The sequence below is a fragment of the Caretta caretta genome, chromosome 6 (genome assembly GCF_965140235.1).
Source record: "Caretta caretta isolate rCarCar2 chromosome 6, rCarCar1.hap1, whole genome shotgun sequence".
In the NCBI taxonomy this organism is placed as follows: Eukaryota; Metazoa; Chordata; order Testudines; family Cheloniidae; genus Caretta; species Caretta caretta.
Window position 1 is genome coordinate 56158737 of NC_134211.1, and position 19693 is coordinate 56178429.

At 47.7% G+C, this 19693-nt stretch overlaps 1 protein-coding gene across 4 annotated transcripts in view; it reads left to right on the forward strand.

The window, feature by feature from the left end:
* The window catches only part of CD82 (CD82 molecule), a 63826-nt gene extending 44512 nt beyond the window's left edge, over positions 1-19314 (forward strand). For all 4 annotated transcript variants that reach the window (XM_048854013.2, XM_048854012.2, XM_048854015.2 and 1 more), the window contains 5 exons: positions 3273-3347; positions 10174-10281; positions 14212-14400; positions 16140-16223; positions 16776-19314. In XM_048854013.2, the coding sequence (XP_048709970.1) occupies positions 3273-3347; positions 10174-10281; positions 14212-14400; positions 16140-16223; positions 16776-16850 (531 nt within the window). In that variant the 3' untranslated portion in view covers positions 16851-19314. The remainder of the gene's footprint in view (positions 1-3272; positions 3348-10173; positions 10282-14211; positions 14401-16139; positions 16224-16775) is intronic.
* The last annotated feature ends 379 nt before the right edge of the window (positions 19315-19693 follow it).

Sequence of the window (19693 nt, forward strand, 5' to 3'; positions counted from 1 at the left end):
CCTCCTTGCAGCCCTGAGAGAACAAGGCTATGTGCCAGCAGAGATGGATAAAGGGGGTGGGTGTGAGGAGAAGAGACTTGCTTCCTGTTGCAGTGCAGGTGTAATGGGATGTGGGGTGCAATCCAGGCTAGCAGGGCTGCCCTTAGGATTTATGGAGCCCTATGCAGCAGTATTAAACTGGTGCCCCTATGCCAGACTTGGGGTACAGCCACCACCCCCACCCATGGACCCCCAGAAGAACCTCCCCCCATTGCTGACACACACTGAGCTTTCTACGCAGCAGATGCTGCAGCAGGCTGGGGTGGGGTTGTGGGGAGGGACAAGGCATCAAAGGATACCAAGCTGCCCGGCCTACCTCACGGTGGTGGAGAATCACAGTTCCCCGCAGAGACCCCGTACCCCCTCCCTCACTCAGAATGTGCCGCGCTGGCACATTTGGCTCCGTGAATACGGCCCCTGCCTAAGGAGACCGCAGCATGCGTTGGGCGTGCGGGAGCTGACCTGTTCTTACCTGCTGTCCCGGTGGTGCCCCAAATTTTCAGGTGCCCTACGCAGCCACATATGCTGCATGTGCCAAAGAACGGCCCTGCAGGCTAGTAAGGGGTTGTCTCCGCTTTCCTGTAATCCTAGGTTCCTTACAGTGCATTGCTGCTTTAACTCACAGCCAGCCTACAAGCATGCAGGCCACCCATTGAATGTCTGGATGCTGTGTAGCCAGCCCTGGTTCAGCAGCTCTGTCCCACGCAGCCTGTCTACAGACCCACTCTGGCTTCCACTGGCCTTGGTTACAACCAGGAATGTGACCCCAGTTCCTCCCCCGCCCAAAAAAAACCTACCCCACAATATTGTGCTGTGCAATGCCCAGCCTTCTCCTGGACGGCTCAGATAAATGTATGTTTTTTCCTTTTAAAGACCCAAAATCACATCACAGCTTATTAACTTACAGGGGTGAATACACTCTTCCCTTCAAACACAGCACTAAGTTGCTTTATAGTACAAATAAAACAAATACACTGGACCCTCGCTAGAATATGTGTCTATATAGCGCGAATTCACATATAACGCGGTTGCAGCCATGGATCCCAAATTTAATTACTTTACTTACAATTCATTTTAACATGGTCCCCGCTATAATGTGGTCCCCGTGTTAATGCGTTACCGCGCATGGACCCAAATCCCGTGTTCTAGCGAGGGTTTGGTGTATATTAACAATAGGACATAGGTTAAGTGATGCCAAGTAAAAGGAATACAGTTAGAAAGTGTTACAAGAAAATAAAAGGGAGAAAACACATCTAAAAATCTATAACTTACATCGAGCAAGGTACAGGCTTTGTTTGAGATGGTTTTTCTCAGTTCCCAGGGACTTCAATCCCCACTTGATTGAAGGATCCATCTTTATCTTGCAAGAACTGTTTTCTTGTGTCTGTGAGGGATGCCAAAGATGGCTTCTGTGTTTTTTTTAATATCTTCCAAAGTTCGATGCTTTTGTTTCAAGAGGCAGGATGCCCTCATGCTGTTTTTTCCCTTGTGGACTTCCCATCCTTCTGTGTATAAATGGGGCTTCCACTGTTTTGATTCCACCATGCTTAATTTACCTAGGAGACAGGTAAATAGCTGCCTTCTCTCCAGTCTTGGGGGGAACCTGTTTCTTCCTATTTGGGAACAGATTTTAAAGCATGATGTCACTAAGTATCCATATTTCCTCAGTGTTAATGCATATATTTCAAATGATATTGATCACCAGTGTGTCACTAGGTTTCAGAAAAGACCTCACTCTGTACCTTTTTTATAACACCGTAAGTTTGTATACAATCAGTTGATTTAATTGCTTATCACCTGAGGTTCAGCCCCCCGTCTTTATAGCCCAGTAAACTTTGAAATGGATTCTTCTGAGGATTACCCCTTAAAATACAGTTTTATTCAAGCTGTGAGGAGGGTGACATGGAGCAGGTGGGGAAGAGGTGGATGCTCTTCCTTCCACTGTTTGTTAGCAAACAGCTTTGTTTATGTAATATGTCTTTGCCTGAAGAGCCGGTTGGTCAGAGAATCAAATACACATTCCTTTGTCTAAGGCAGACCTGCTTACCAACTCCCCCCTGACGTGCCTGGTTTAAAAACACTTTAGTCATAAGAGTTATGGATATATGCTAGAATTAAATCAGTGTCCATACACAGGAATATTAATGATCAGTGAGTTATCAGTTTTCAAATGATACCTCCCAAGGCGCATTTTGTACAAAGATTATTACAGTAGTGTGTAAGGTGCAAATACAGGGCTTGTTAGGGTCACCCTCTCTTACAAAGCTGCCGGAGTGTTAGCCACTGGTTGACCTGGAGGCAGCAGGTCAGAGTTCTCTTTCTGGACAGGAAATCTGCCCCTCACCCTTCCCCCCTCTATATAAAAGAAACCTGTTTTGTCACCTTTGTTTATGCACCATCTCCAAGACATATTGGAGGATATCTATACTTTCACCAAGAGTTAGTGAAAACATTTCAGTGACCCTAATGACCAGTGGTATTAGATTTCAAACTATATTACGTAACCTTTTAAACAAATATCATGACACCAGTGTGTGAGGTGTTTTGTGTGTTGGGCCTGTCACAGAGTAGTGAACCCCAAATGGGCCTCAGTCTCCTAGCAGAGCTGAGTTCTGGTGGTAAATGCAGAAAGCTTAAGATGTCCCACTAGGAATCTCTCCTTGCTGCCTTACTCTGGCTCTTTCAAATGGCTCACTGTGAAGTCTCCTCTATTCCATGGATTGGTAAAACTGACTTTAAAAAAATCCCTGGAGCTCTTGCTCCTTCTGAGCACACCTGCTGAGGAGAATGTCCAAGGCTGTGCCACATAGCCACCCCTCAATGTGGTGTCAAGAGCAACTTCTGTCAAAAGCCATGTGGGGGATGGGAGTGGTCTGAGCACCATCATGTTCTGTCACATGCGGACACTGTAATTGGGGCTCCCCTACCTACCAGACTGGCTCATCTCCCTGCTGTGGAGTCTGCTCTTCCCCAGGCCCAGCAGCTAGCCTAGTGGTGGAGGTAGTGCTTCAGGCCATGGCTGAAGTGTATTGGGCCGCTAACTCTAGCTAGTTCTGTTAGCTCTTCATTTTCATGATCAGCCAGGAATCTCCAGACTGAATGCTGCTTACTCCTGTATGAAAGGCCTATATTGTCAGGATTTGCCATGAGCCCTACTGAGGCTGCTGCCCATTGATGTAGACTTGCTTGGGGAGCCAGCAGAGCTAACACCTTCTCTTCTGTTTGTTTTCTAGTACATCACCTGTCTCCTGCTGATCCTCCTAGCTCAGGTTGCTGCCGGGCTACTCATCTATTTCCAGCAAGATGCAGTAAGTTTCATTTCCCTATAAGCCTTCAAGAGACACAAGGGTTGGTACTGGGACAAAGACCTGTAATGCATTCCTCATCTTATCTGGTTTGGGGCTGGGAGCCCTTGACATAACCAGGCTGGGAAAGTATGTGCAGGCAATGCAGTCAGGGCATCAACACCATACGCAATCTGCCCTGTTGTCCAGTCTGTCCTGACGTGCCTGCCAGGCCCAGCAGCACCATGTATCCAAGGACTAGGAAGTTCCTTATTTTTTCACCCACGGGTACTGTCAGAAGTACCACCCTAACTTGTGGTCCTCATCTGGACACGGGCAAGTCCATGCAGCCAGCAGATCCTCTTTATTCCACCCACTGCTGAAACACTCCATTTTGGGCCCCTGTTGATGTAGTCAGTCCTGGTTACCCACTGCTCATGAGCTCTCTCTGTGTGCTGCCATTTACATTTAGGGAATGAGCTGCATGTGTCAGGGTTTGGCTCATTCGAAGAGCTGAGTGAGAATAGCAAGTGAGACAGTCTGCCCCAGGCTTGTTTTTAGGTCTGAGAACAAGAGCAGTGAAGGAAGGTGGTTCTTCTGGAGGACAGTTCTTCAGGTGCTTCATCTTACGCTCACTGAAGTCCACAGCAAAGCTCCTATGGATTCTAATGGTGCAGCATCAGGGCCTGAATCAGGACTTAAACTCCCTTTCTTCTCCCCCTGTTGAAATGTAGAGAATTAGTGAATTGGGCTTTTTAGTGTGTATTTTAGTTCCTTGCAAGTGGAAAGACTAACTCTGTAGTGTCCATCTGTGTGTGTGTGTAACAGACTATGTGGGTGCTTGGACTTGAGCAGTAGTTGGGCAGATATGATGGGTGGTGCTTATATAAACCATGAGGTTTGGGGCAACCGTGTTACTCACTAGCAGACCTAATGCAACCATCCCAACCCGCACCTGGCAAGGCTGTTGGTGGTAGCGGCTCCCAGATATGGTAGCTCTTCCTCCCTTCTGAGCTGGCTGGGTTTCTTCTATAGAGTATCTGTCTGTAGTCCTCCTTGGCTGTGTGCACATGCCTGCTCCCTTCCAATTACCCTGCCTCCCACACTGCGGGTCCCTACAACTCTATCCTGTTGCTGTCCTGTCCCAGTCCACTTGCTTCATTTCCCGTCCCCTTCCCCAAGACCATACAGGACTGCTTTTGCATTTCAAACTCTTCTACACTTTCAGTTTGGGAGTAAGTGGGTTAATAGCTAATCTCTGTATGGGAATCCATTCTGTCCTTGAAGCAGGCCAGAACCCGTAGTCTGATGGGTCTCAGTCTTTACTACCTATTGAAGCCTCATGACCTTCATCTATTGAAACTGCTTTTATTGCAGCTTTCTAGACTAGGGATCACATCTTGTCTTGTGATCTGTGCAGCAGCATCTATATTTCTAGAGCTCTAAGGGAGTAGGACAAAAGTGCTGATCCCCTTCAATGCATTGCAACATCCAGTCCCAGTCTTAGGTTCTTTCCCCAAGGCAGCTCCTCCTCTGACCTCTAGCTGGTCAGTCAACACTTGGCTAAAAGATAGATCATGTGGCTAGTGGTGACTTATAATTGTGCTGCTCCTGGTCTGACAGGATTTGTTTTACACTGTTTTAAAACCCACATTAAGTCTCAGAGCTCAGGTCTACAGACTTGGGCTCACACTACATTACTAAAAGAAGCTGTGTCGATGTTTGTTTGGGCTCTGAAGCCCAGGGAGTGGGGTGGATTTCAGAGCCCAAGAGCAAATTTTTGCATAGCTGTTTTTTGCACTGCAGCATGAGCCCTGAGAGCCAGAGTTTGTAGACCTGGGCTCTGAGACTTGCTGCTGTGCTCCCACTCAGCTAGCTTGAATTTCCTGCAGTGGGCTGTGGTGATCAAGAGCAGCTGTATGAGCTGGCTTCCTCACCACCTGTGGTGCACACATGGCTTGCTCTCTGCTGTATTGATTGCAAATTGGGGTGGGGGAGGGAAGAGAAGTGGAAACAGTGACCAGCTGGTGTGGGGAGCAGAACAGGCATTTGCATGTGCTGCATCATAGAACAGCCCCAGCTCTGATGCAAATTAGGGGGTGGGAGTAAGGGGAAATTACTGCTTTCTCCTGGCTGTGATCAGCTGTGGCTCAGCAAGGCAAGTGTTTTCTTGCCACCCACCCCAATGCTCTCCTTAACACTCCTTCCTCTCTGCACTGTTCAACACTTCACCCCAAAAACTGCAGGGTTTTGTCTAACCTGGAATTTCTTGCAAGCGGCTGATACTGGCAGCAGTGTAGAGGAAGAAGCCAGGGACTATACAGTAAGGGCTCCTGCAGCAAGGTGGTGCCAGTATACACCCAGTAGCAGAGCTGCTTGGATTCCTTCATCCTTTATGTGGAGGAAAGGGGGCAGTTCGGCTCCCTAGCTGAGATTCCAAACACTCCCATGCCATCCATCCAAGGCAATCGAACTCCATGTGGGCTGCTACATTGGAGCCTTTGGGAGGATCCCTTAAACCTGCAGTGCTATGTGCTCTGTGGGGTACTTGGGGGTGCTGCTCTGAAGATCTATGCAAGTGTTATTGGCTAGGATTTCTCCTGCCCCTCTGACTTGCAGCAGGCCATGCACTTGTGGTGCTGTGAATGTTACTTTGTATTTAGTGCCCCTTCTCCTGAAGGAGTCCAAAGAAAGTACTGTAAAGTATGCTGAGAACTACACAAGACTCAGTCTCTTAGCATGTAGGATACTTTCCACAATGACGTTCTCTTTGGTTCAAGAAACTTGGCTAGGAAATAACTTTCAGCGATGGACCGTGAGGGGTTGGGGTTGGTGATGTTTAGGAAGAGGGCACTTCAGGCCTGAAATGCGGTGTACGTGACAAATCTATACCTCCACTTCTCAGTAGAGATGTCCGTACCCCATCTGGCAAAGCTGCTCCCAGGAAAGTACAATTTGTCCAAAAGTAAATAATACCAAGCGCTTTTCATCAGTAGATCTCACAGCGCTTTACAAAGGAGGTAATCTCACTGCCTCAGTATCCCCAGTCTCTAAAATGGAGATAGAGGGGGTGAAAAGACTTGTCCAAGGTCACCCCGCTGGTCAGTGGCTGAGCTGGGAGTAGAAGCCAGGTCTCCTGAGGCCCAATCCAAAGCTAGGTCACATTGCTGCTGTATGAAACCGTTAGTTAAGAGCAAAACCTGAGTGACTTCTGAAGTTTTTCTTTCCCTGCCTTCCCCTCTCTTCCAGGCCTGGTTTTGGCTAGGAAATGTTGTATCTTCCTGTCCCTTCCATCCACCTTAGGCTAAAGTTCTGGCCCATCACATGATAAAGTCAAGGTCCATTGCCCCAGGGTTGCCCTAGCAACAGATAGTCCCCCCCACCCCTGATCCTCCAGCAGTGTGTAGTGGCAACGAGGCTTCCACACCACAGTGTCCGTGGGAGGCAGGTGAAGTATCCTCTCCACTGTAGATATGTCTGTCTCCAAAAAGTGTTCTTAACTTGGGTGAGCTGACAGGTATTGGTTTAGCAAGGGTTAAAATAGCAGTGACTCTGACAAATCCAGGTTCAACCCCCAGCTTAACATCAGTGAAAAGCAGAGTTGACATCTGTTCACTGCTGTTTTTTAATCTAAGTTAAGAACACACCTTTGTTTTGCAGTGTAGACTCTACGCTAGGTGTAAGGCTGTCAGCACAACCCCCCCCTTCTTCCTTATGTTTGCCTCTTGTTAATGAAACCGGTGCGGGCTCTTTGCAGCTGGAAGGGGTGGGAAACTGGTAGCTCCCAAAATAGTGATATGCGTTTGACAAGCTACATTCTACTCTTTAAACTGTAGGTTGCTGTTTAATGATCAATCCCAGTTTCTATCACCCCCTGCCCCTCCATAGATCACAGAATCCTAAACACTAGTGCTAGAAAGTCCCTTTTAGATCTCCTCTAGCCTAGTTCATCCCCAGCTCCATTACATCATGGGCATCAACAATTTGCTTCAAGTAAGTTGCCAGGAAAAAAAGTTTGAAAACCACTGTCCTGTGCTATATTCTGTAGGACTTTTGCAATCTAGCTCTAAATGACTTGGGGCATAACAACTTTCCTATTCGTATTTGTCAATTGTATGGTGTATGCAGAGGCTCATCTCTGGCTAAGTGGCTGTAACGTGTGCCTCAGTTGCAGGATTGGAACTGATTTGGGAATAATCTCCCAAAGCGGGGATGGGAGCCCCATCACTTGATATGCATTGAAAACTGGACCTGACAAAAACATAATGTTCCAGAGAGAACGATCTAGTGTTGGTCCTAGAGAGATGGACTGGATGACCTATGGGGTCTCTTCCATAGCTAGATGCATGAATAATATAGTGAGTGTAACCATGCAGGCCAGACTCAGATTTCTTCCATTAGTGCAGTGATTACTGTGGAAAGCTGCACAAACCAATGAAAGGGAAGTTGAGAAATTACATGGCCACTATTACATTGGGGGGCAGCAACCTCCTCATGCAGCTAACTTTAAGCCATTTCCTACTCTAGCTCTATATAGCACCAGTGATGCACAGCAGTGGGTTTTTTTGGGGTGTTGAAGGGGGCTGGGTTTTGAAAGTGACCTGCAGACAGTTGCTCAACATGCTTTTCCAGCTTGCTGCTCTTTCAGTTAGTTGCCTTGGCGACACACAGGGGGCTAGGTGTTAACTGTGGATGCCTGTGTTCATTCTTGGCTTGCTCTGCCAGTTAAACTTGAAAACAGGTTGCCCTAGGTTCACTCTCCAGAACTGTACTTTCTGTGTAATTAACCACACACCCCCCACCCCCGGATTCTTTCTGAAACACCCAATAACCCTTGGTTTATAATTATCTGCAGTTCCTTGCAATGCTGGTATAATGCCAACAGACCCTGGTCGTTGTCGGGTGGGATTGAACCTGGGGCCTCTGGAGCTTAAAGCATGAGCCTCTACTGCATGAGCTAAAAACCAACCAGTTGTTGGCTGTAGAGCAGACTTATTTTGTGTCTCTAAGTGATCTCGGTGCCACTAGATTGGACAGAACACCACACCCAGGGGGTGTGTGGGTTACACTTGTACAAAACCCCCTAGCTTAGAACTAGAGCCACTTCCTCATGTGATTTGCACAGCAATAAAACAAGCTAGAGCTGTGCGTGAGCAGAGCTTTTCCCTGAGCTCTGAGGGGCTCAGATCTGGGGCTCTGGTTCAGGCCCACGTCATGCTGTCAGCAGTTTTGGTGTGGGCAGTAATGGAGCTGATCAAAATCTGGGACTGAAGCACTTGAACAGGGCTCAGTCTTTTTGCTAAGCTGACCTTGCTTTGACTGAATGTGCAGGCTGGCAGATGACTTCCTGGGTGGGGTTCAGAGTAGAAGAGTAGCTCTTCTTGCCTGCCTCTGTAGAGGTGTGTGGGAAGGGAAGAAGGAAGGAGGCCCAAAGATTCAGTAACCTTTTGAGCTTACTGAAGCAGCAGAGGCCAATCCCATTAGCAGGAACCAGGTCACATTGCTGTCATTTCCCCTGGAGTTGGAGAACAGGGTGGGGGGAGAAGTTTGCCAAGAATGAAGGGGAAGAGGGTTAGAAGTCAGCTGAGGGAAGAGGAGAGGTCACGTGACTTCTAGCTGTGTGGCTGAACCTGACTGTCCCCACAGAAAGCCAATCTGCAGATTCCCTAAGAACACAGAGTGCTGCCTGGTGCTGGGAGTCATGAACAACCCTGGCTTTGAGATGAGCTTTGCCCTGAGGCAACTTGTGCAGCTGCAGCAGTAAATATTATTGCTGAAGCTGGCTGGGCCAGGTCACTTTATACCAAAAAGTAGATGGCTGATCCAGGCAGGTTACAGTAACCTTGGGTTGGCTTGGAAATGCTGACTCCAGCACCACATCAGTGGGGGTGAAAAAAATGGGCACCACTGAACTTGATGGTGTGGGGGGGGGCGGGGAGAGAGAGGGGGCATTTCAAATGCTTACAGTGGACATCAACTCTGCTCCTGGCTCTAATGCAATCTCTAGCTTTCCCCCATGCTCCTTCTGACCTGATCCTTCCCCTCTCCCCTGGCAGCTGCTGCTGTATCCAGAGTAGTGACTGAGGAGGACCTGAGACTCTTTTAGGCAGTGGGAATTGAGGGGGAGAGGAAGAGAGAGAGACTGACCATGAGGAAGGTGTCGCTGAGAGTGACAAGCAGAGCAAGCTAATCAGGCTCTGGGTGGGTATGAATGGCAATATGGTGGTGGGGTATTTACTGATGGGGAGGGAGATCTAGAGCAAGGTATGTTGGAAGTTTACCATTTGCATTCTGAGATGCAGCTGGGCTCTCCAGTTAGTAGGATCTGTCAGTAAATTACCAGCAAGGGGTCTTGACTGCTGTCTACTGCCCTCACCCAAGGCTGAGTAGGGGAACCCTAGTTTCATGACTTGGGTTCTGATTCCCACAGTGCTGGGTGCAGATACAGTGGTCTGTCCGGGTGGGTCTCAGGGAAGAAGCTGGCCAAACTTCCAGCTGCACCACCTTTCCAGTCAACTCTTCCTCCTTGAAAAGAGGCAGAGGGAGTCTGCACACCTCCCTGTGTGTAATCTTGCCCTAATGCCCAGCATCTTCATTTGACCTTGGTCAGTCACTGCGGATCTCAATGTACTTTGCAAATACCCTGGGCTTTGAGGCTTCATTAGTAAGTCAGTGTGTTTAGCCTCTCTGTACTGAGAGGGGAAACCACTTGGCTAAGTCTGCAGTGAGAGTTGCACAACCAGGCTGATAGTATCCCATCTTTAACCCTGGAGAAGCAAGTGCAAACTCCAGAGCATGGGCAGCAATCTTGAGTGACCTGTGTTTAACCCTCTTGTCTTCCATTTGCCAGCTGAAAGCAGAAGTGTCCATCGTGGTCCGTAACCTCATTCGGGATTATGACCCTCATGATCCAGACAAAAAGAGCATCCAGGATGCATGGGACTATGTACAGGAACAGGTGAGTCATTGCGTGAGGGATGGTGAGGAGAAAAGACAATGCTGTATGTGGTGGTGGGGTGGCAAACATTGGCATTGGACAAAAGTGAGATACTGCTAGAGTCAGACTGAGAGTAGGGGCAGGTGCTGGGTAAACTCTAGCAACCCCTTCTCTTGACTGCCTCTCAGCCTGTCTCATGGCCCCCACTCTTCCAGTCCTGTGCACCCCCCTTCAGTGATGCCCTCCAGCCTCCTTGCCAGTGGATTTCAGGAATCCCTTCCCTAGCCAGTTGCCCTGTGTCTTGAATCTCTCTGTTCATAGATTCAGAGGTCAGAAGGGACCATTGTGATCCTCTAGTCTGACCTCTTGTGTAATACAGACCACAGAACTTCCCCAAAGTAATTGCTAGAGCAGAGCTTTTAGAAAAACATCCTATCTTAATTTTAAAAATGGCTGGTGATGGCGAATCGACTTTGATCCTGGGTAAATTGTTCCAGTGGTTAATTACTCTCCCTGTTAAACATTTCTTACAGTCTGGCCCTGTGGCTCTCGCCTGGCATTGCTCTCACCATGCTAGTCTCCAGCTGCAGCACTTGGCTCGTGCACTAGGAAGCTGTTACTGGAAAGGACTGTTCCTTGTTCTCATTCGTGTTTGTAGAACTGTGCCTGTTGAGGAGGGGAACTGCACTGGGCCCTGCCATCTGGCCAAGCAGCACAACCAGCTGTATAGGGTTTGAGTGCCTACCTGCTGAGAGGCCATCTTGGCTGCTGTTCTCAGGCAAGGCCCTGCAGCTGCTGGACCCAAAGGGGTAGGGGTGGAGAGTGGGTACTGCATCGTAGGTAGGACAATGGGGATTTGAGCCTTACTCTCCAGAGGCACCCCACCCCCACTACTTTGCACTCCTTTACCCCAGCACCAAGCCATGCATTCATACTCCACTGACTCCTTTTGCTGGGATTAATTTCTTTGGTAGTGTGCTAATCTGAAGGTTTAATGCCAGGCAGCCCAGCTGAATCTGTTGCCCTACTCCCTAGGGTGTAGTATCTTATCTGCAGGTGCCAGCATTGCTGGGAGCCTGCCAGCTGCCCATGGGTTCTGCTCTTGGCATCAAGGTCGCTGCCTGAACAGCTGGTGGGGAAAGTGAATGTCCTGGTTCAGCATTTGGGCATGCCAGAGTCATGTTTACCTAGCTCCAGTACTGTGATGGGAGCTTTGCAGGCAAACCGGAGAATAAGGGCCCTGCCTTTGAGAGCTTGCAATCTAGCCAGGATAAATGGATGCAGTAAAAACAAGGGACACTCTAGTACCATGGCTCTTGTTTGTTTCAATGTCTATGCTTTCTGGAAAGAGCATACTCTAAGAGGTTTGGCTGGGAGAGTGGAGGCATGTCCAGACCAAGTCAGAGAGGGGGTTTCAGGCATAGAGGGGAAGGCGATAGGACAGAGAGCAGGACAAAAAGAGAAAAGGATGAGCTTGAGCATGTTGTGGCAGGAGGGGCAGTGAATTGGAATGCACAGGCTCCCCCAGCAGCTCAAATGGGGCAGTGTTGTATTCTCAAAGCATAAATGTGAAGACCAAGTACTCCTGACTCCAGGTGTCTAAATCAGCCTCTTAACATTTCAGTTTTCATCCTACCTATTGGGGATTAAAACTCCCACGCACCAAAAAGCACTTTACATGGTCTATGGGGCAGATGGGGATGGAGAGCCGCATTGTGTAGGTTTCTATTGGGATGCTAAAGGAAAAATCCAAGCCACAATCTGCCATCATAGTCTTGCCTCTTTGACCGCCTTACAGACAACTGACTGGGCCATGGAGTTGGAGTCCCCTGTCCTCCTCGGAATCCATTTCAGCAGCAGGGAAGCTTGCATCCCCAAAGTCTGTGCTGGGGATAAACAGGAGTCTAGTGTCTGGGATCCAATGCTGTTCATCAGCACTAGAGTCCCTGTGTGACCATGGGAGGGTGTGGGGCACAGTGGGTACTGTGTCTGGAGCATCTCTGGAATATCGCATCATTGCACAGCTTGCTCAAGCTGTCCAGACTCCCAATCTCCTTGCATTAGAGTTAGCTCTTCCTGGAGACTGTTAGTGGAATTAAATGTTCCAATTCAAGTCTTAAATATCAGATGCTGGCTCTAAACTGGAGTCTTTTAATTGTTCAAGCACCAGCTCTGGCATTTTCAGGACTCTCCACTTCATTAAATTGTCGCCTTGTTTAATAAATAAATCCAGTTTAAGCCGGAGGACTTGCTAGTAGGCCAAGCATCTGAATCCCTCCCTGGCTTCCACCTGGTGAGCTTCTGGTAACCTTTTTGCTCCGATATTATGGTGGAAGCACTTGGTGACTGAATGATGGGTGTTGTATATAAGACAGCCGGCTAGACCATAAATTCTGATTTACGTGGCCTTGGGTAGACCTCATGGGGGAATATGCTTCCCACTGAAGCCATCAGCTTTCCATGTGTAGATGGAGGAAGATAATTGTCTGGCCCCTGGGATCTTTTTGCAGATGAGACAAAATTTCTCCCAGTCTTGTCTCTTCTTCACCACCCCATTAGCCTACGCATTCTGTTTTGAAACAGCTGTCTCAAGCTGTTTCCATGCATCTGAGGAAGTGGGTTTTTTACCCACAAAAGCTTATGTCCAAATAAATGTTAGTCTTTAAGGTGCCACTGGACTCCTCATTGTTTGTTTGTTTTTGTTTTTTTTCCCCCCAAACTGATGACTAGGGTGGGTCCGAAGTTTTGGGTAGACATGGTAGCAGGTGGGCTCCATCTTGTGGTGGCCAGCTGTTACTGTAGCACTTAAATTTCAGGGGCTGAAGATCTGGGCAGAAGAGGATGAACCTTGCATTGATAGAACTTTTTTGCAAGTTAACTTTAAGGTTGCTGCTTTGCATGTTCTCCAAAATGTTCTGGTTTCTTACAACCACGACATCTAATATTATGGAAATGGTACACTTAAGGAGAAGATCAAGTAAATATTCAGAGTCTGTACAATCTCAAGTAAAAACATGTAAAAATACTGCTTAACTATATCCCCTACGTGTTCTACAGATTTGATTCTGGGAAGGGATTACCTTGCCAACATAAAGGCCACAAAGTCTCTCCAGCTCACCATGCATGCCTTCTGCCATCCTCCCGCTCTCACCCATTATTCGCCAGAAACATCGCCATCTTGCCCTGCCTCGTTTTGTAGTAGCACCCTTGCATTCAGCACCATGGTTTTGTAATGAGCTGGGGGTAAGAGGAGATAACCTCTTTTAAAAACTACAGGGGAAACTAGTGAAGACCTGAGTTAGACACAATCTTGTGTGACTCTATATCAGTGCGAGAGGGTTTTGGTTTTGGTTTTTTTAAGGACCGGTGGGGGGGGGGGGGAGAGATGGGTGAGGTAGAACACACTTCTGATACTATCACTCATAAAGTGACAGTACCAGAATGCCTTATCAGTGTGTGTATAGAAGCATGACTTGAGTACAAGTCATATGGTCTATGGACCTCTAAATGTCTGCCTATGCCTTCTTCCTAGAGGTGAGGCTCATATGCTCCAACGCACTAGCTGCTCTGCTTGCTGGTTCTTGTAGTCTGTGTCTTACACTTCTGGATTGAAGATGGGACGCTGCAATTTCCTCTCTTTTAAGCACATTAGGTGTGGCCCTCTAACTCATGGCTAGCTGCCAAAATGGCCCTCACGCAGGTAAAGTTTGGATTGGTGCCTCTGTTCTAAATGGTTACCCCATGCACGCATACTTCTGATATGACCTGGGATGCTAGAGGCATGTTATTGTTATGGAGAAGAAATCAAAATCCAGCCCTTGCACTTCCCATTTTGTTTCCTACCTGCAGTAGATATTGCATGGAGAAAGCCTGTCCCTACCCACTGTCAGCCCCTCCCTCTCTTTTACCAGCCAAAATATCTAAATGAGAATACTTTGTCTTTGCTCTTAGCTCACTTGCTGTGGCTGGATTGGGCCACAGAACTGGACGGAAAATGAGATCCTCCTGAACACAAGCCTGACTTCCTACCCCTGCTCCTGCTCCAATGTCTCAGCTGACGGTCAGCATAAGAGTGGCTTCTGTGACTATGTTCCTAATAATAGGACTGTGTCAGTTGCTGACTGGCCTGTTTATACAAAGGTGAGTCTGAGCCTCATGGGACCTGTATGGGAAGTATTCATTGTGTGATTCCCTGGTAGTATTCTAAGAGAAGCTAGAGACAGAAAACTATTATTGAGGTCATCTTGTCCTTAGAGTCCTGGAGACACTGCAGAGCCCTTCTAGGATACATTTTCAAGGGCTTGGCTCTGAAATGTCCTAAGCAATGGGGCTTCCACCCCTTCTCTGCTGATGCTGCTCTACAGCCTGATAAATCTCACTGTCAGGAAAGTCCGTGTCATTCCATGTTTCAGAAGGAGAAACAGGAGCTGTTCCCTTTCCCGAAGGACATAAGAATGGCCACACAGGGTAAGACCAGTGGTCCATCTGGTCTCCGAAAGTGGCCAGTAGCAGAGCTTCCGGGGGAGTATAGAGAACAGGACAATTGGAGTGATCTATCCACTGTCTTCGTCTTCCACCTTCTGGCAGCCAGAGGTTTAGGGTTGCCCTGAGCATGGGGATTATATCCCTAACCATCTTTGGCTAGTAGGTCCATCCATGACTCTTCCATGCACTTATCTAGTTCTCTTTTGAACCCTGTCATACTTTTGGCCATTGCAGCATCCCATGGCAATGACTTCCAGAGGTTAATTGTGCGTAGTGTAGGGAAAACTGCTTCCTCTTGTTGGTATTTAACCTGCTGCCTATTAATTTCATTGGGTGACCCCCTGGCTCTTGCATTATGTGAAGGGGTAAATAACACTTCACTTTCTCCGCACCTTGATGATTTCATAGACCTCGATCATTCTTTTCTAAGATGAACAGACCCACTCTGTTTCCTCATATAGAAGCTGTTCCACACCCCAGTCATTTTTTTTGCCATTCTCGGTACTTTTGCCAATTCTAATATCTGTGCTGAAATGAGGCAACCAGAACTGGACACAGTATTCAAGGCATGGGTATACCATGAATTTATATAATGGCATTAATATTTTCTATCTTGTCTTCTATCACTTTCCTAATAGTTTTTAACGTTCTGTTAGCCTTTTTGACCACTGCTATGTATTGAGCTGAAGTTTTCAGAGAACTATCCATGGTTCTCTTAAGATCTTTGAGTGGTAATAGCTGACTTAGAACCCATCACTATGTGTATAGCTGGGATTTTTTTTCCAATGTGCATTATTTTGCACTTATCAGTGTTGAATTTCATATGTCCATTTGTTTCCCAGTCGCCCAGTTTCATGAGATTGCCCCTGTAACTCTTCCCAGTCAGCTATGGACTTAATTATCTTGAATAATTTTGTATCCTCTGCAAACTTCACCACTTCACTGTTCACCCCCTTTTCCGTCCCATTGAATTGAATTAATATGTTGAACTGCACAGGTCCAAGTACAGATTCTCGGGGGACCCTGCTGTTTATCCCTCTCCATTGTGAAACTGACCATTTATTCCTACTGTTTCCTATCTTTTAACCAGTTACTGATCTATGAGATGACCTTCTCTCCTGTCCCATAACTACTTAATTTTCCTTAAGAACCTATGAGGGACCTTATTATCAAAAGCTTTCTGAAAATCCAAATATACTGTATCAGCTGCAACACCCTTTTGCCCATATTTGTTGACCCTCTGGTAGAATTCTGGTAGCTTGGTGAGGCATGACTTCCCTTTACAAAAGCTGCTTTGACTCTTCCCCAACAAATCATATTTATCTGTGTCTGATAATTCTGTTGCACCCTTCAGATGTTTATAGACTCTCTTACTCTACTTCTTTCCTTCCTAGGGCTGCATGAAGAATGTGCAGAGCTGGTTACAGGACAACCTTGGCATCATCCTTGGAGTCTGTACAGGTGTTGCTGTCATTGAGGTGAGTCTCCACTACCCCTGCACTCTCTAACCTAAACATTGGGCCACTTCTTCAGGTTCTGGGGACCTGGCCAGGGTGGGACCACAGCTCTGATGCTCCCTGTGATGGGTTCAAAGCTCCAACAGCCAATGAGAGGACCCTTCAAACAGAATGTTCAGTATCCGTAGGTTACGGATTGGAAGGTGAATCTATCCAAGTACTAGTGGCTGTTCTGGGAGTGTCTCTTGTCCATGGTCTTGCCAGCGTATCTGGTAGCTGGGAATCCATTGTGTCCATAACTAAGAAGAATGTGGGTAACTAGTCTCAGTTAGTGAAATCCAAGTGATATCTGTATGAAAGGCTAAACCAGAGTAACAAAGATTTTAAGACACCTCTTTATGCAGCACAGTGCTGTGTCCTCATGCTGGCTGTTAACAGCCCATTGTGGCAGCAGGACCAGCTGTCTGCCTGTCTTGTACTCTGATCCCAAGTTATCCCAAAATGCTTGCTTTTCCTGTTGACCCTGCCTGTTTTCTGACACACTCTTTTTTTTTCCCAATGCCTGTTTTCCAGCTGTTGGGGATAGTGCTGGCCATTTCACTCTGCAAGAACATACACAGAGAAGAATACAGCAAAGTACCCAAGTAATGCGTCTTCTGATCCTAGAGCTACCCCACCGCAGAGATGCAAACAGAACATTCCTGCCTCATCCCCCTCACACTGACCATTACTCCAGTGAGATCCCATTTCTCTCAAAACACTGAGGAACTGTAGTGGCACAATACAATATGACTCTTCTGGTGATCAGAGCCCTGGGCAGCCCCTCTCCTGTCTCTGGATAGTTCCTACTCTGTGAAGCGGGCCATTTCTCTATCTTGCATCATATGATCTGATCAACGTGGGAGGGCACGAAGTTTTTACTGCTAACTCCATGTTTAACAGTCTCCTTCCCATCTTCATTCCCTTCCAGTCGATCAGGCCAACAATAGAATAATCCTCCTCCCCATGCCACCTCTGTTCACCATGTGAGCTGGGAATCCAATGAACCAGCAAGAAGACTGAGGGCTTGGCCTACTGGTGGTGGTGATGGGTAACCCGTTGTAGTACATTGTGGGTGAAAGAATGCTTCCCTTCCAATTAGCTTCACTTTGTCTTCTCCCTGCCCTTACCCCCATCCAACTCAGACTGAATCTGAGCATACAAGGTTCTAGACAGACACCCCAGGCTCCCCAAAATCATTCCTCCCTTTTTTTTGGAGTAAACCAAATGCTGCCTTCCATGTAGCTCCCTTCTCCTTCTCATTAGATTAGAAGCCTCCTGGAAGGAGTCAAGCCCACCTGTTCCAAGTGTGGACCATCCAGCAGCTTGTGATGTTATTGCTGAGCTGCTCTTGGAACACAGGGAGATGGGTCTTGGGCTTTGCTAATTACATAGCCCCTTCTTCCATCCCTAGTCCTCCCTTTCACTGGCTCCCTGTTGGCTCAGTGGCACTTCAGAGACTGACTAGCACAGGTGTCTGTGGGCTCAGCCCTGACTGGCTCTGCTGGGCATGTTCTTAGGTTGCCAACTTTTATAGAGGTGATGACTGACTATTTTTCCAATATGAAATCTACGATTTTTAATACTGTGGCTTTTTAATTATGATAAGACAGAAGCATCTGTATCTCAATTGCTGGCCAGGGAGGGATGGCTGTCATGGGGTACAGGGAGGAGTTTGTCCGTGTTTGGATTGCTAACTAAGTGCCTTGGGGCCTGGAATCACTCTCACTGGTATCTGGATCATGGGCTTTAAGGGGAGTTGCTACAGTGGGTATCCTAATAGCTGGCTCCACACAACCGCTGATGGTTGGATTGCTGGCTCTATTCTAGGTGAGGAAATGGGGTGGCTTGGTGCCTGGACGTCTGGTTGTGTGTGCAGTGACAAGGTCGCTGCTGACTGAGACCTGGGGAAGAAGGGGAGTTACTGCTTACAATATTCAGAGTACTAGCTTCCATTCACCCTCCTCTTTAGGCCCCGCATCAAAACTCCTGAAACAGCCAGCTTGTGACTGCAGCTCTAGTCTTGCCTACTGACCTTTGCCTTTTGCCTTCTTGGAAACCCAAATGAGGTTGGGGTGTTCACGCTCATGGCGCATGTGCTGCCCAATTTTGGGGATCATAAAGGGACAAGTGACACCTACCAATCTTGGACATGTTGGCATCTCTATAACAAAGGGAAATGGATCTGGTGATTGTGCTGACTGTGGCCAGCAGCAAGGGGCAGCTCTAATGTACCTTGGGTGAAGAAATCCACCCCCCCACACCCCGAAAGGAGCTGTCCTGGGGTCCCTAATCTCTCTCACTGGCATAGGAGGCTTGGGGGAGGGATGCTCTTGCAGTGGTGGATGGAAGTCCTTGCCCTTGCAAGGGAAGGTGTGGGCTACTTTACTTGGCCTGTGGAGGCATTTCTAGCTATGGAATGTGATCCTGGTCTTGGGTACAGGGGCCTGGTGGGTGAGTCTGCCTTCAATAGCAAGCATGAAGCCCTATGCACTGGCTCTCCAGGCATAGTCTCCAGTTCCAACTAAAGGGGTAGGCTGGCTGGTTAGCTACTCCTCCCTTGGCAGAGGGTAAAGAAGTGCAGAAGCCTCCAGGGAATTGGTAGTCTCAGCAGTGGGCCAAGGACTGAATGGTCCGTGGAGACTGCACTTCCCTTTCGCCCCAGATGCCATCCCTCCAGGGAAAGCTAAATCTATGTAGACTGGCAGCACTGGGGAACGTTGCTATTGCATTTCTAAGGTGATTTGAGTCTTTCTTTCCTGAATCCCCTCCTCTTTGTACAGATCCCTCCAGCCTGATGCTTACAGGGGTGGCACTTTTTTATTGCTCTGAAGTGAAGCTAGCATCCCCCCCATCTCTTGTAGTAACTAGAGGCTTGTACCCTAAGGTGGTTTATTTGTTGGCATCTGAACTGGAGAACAAGAGCCATATGCTGAGCAGAAAGGAAGTGGAGCCCCTGCTGAGCTTTTCTTTGTCTTTTAGGGACCTCTTCCTACTGGAAGAAACGCATGTACAGATCTAAAACATAGAGCGTATTTCTGCAATAAAGAGATTTACTTAAAAAACACCACAACCCAACCCTTGTGCACTGCAATATTTGCTCTGTCCTTTCTCCTTTTGTATAAGAATCTCCTTGTGATGGTCACACCACAAGGGGGCTTGGTCATATGGTAAGAAGCACCTGGAATTGACATCTTAATAGGGCAACAGGGGCTGCCAGTGAGGCCTGCCTGTGAGAGATTCCTGGTGTGGTATTGTGGAAACCTCTCCTCCCACAGTTTGGAACTTTGGGTGAGGTGTGCTTTTTGTTCACTAGAAATTGGGTGTTTTGTTTCTTACTCCTGCCCCCTGCCTACAGCTGTAATAGCACATCTTGTTTTCAAGGCAATTACTGTATTCAGGGCTAAATAAACTGGGGCTGGAGGAACTTGAATAAGCGCCACTTAGTTTAG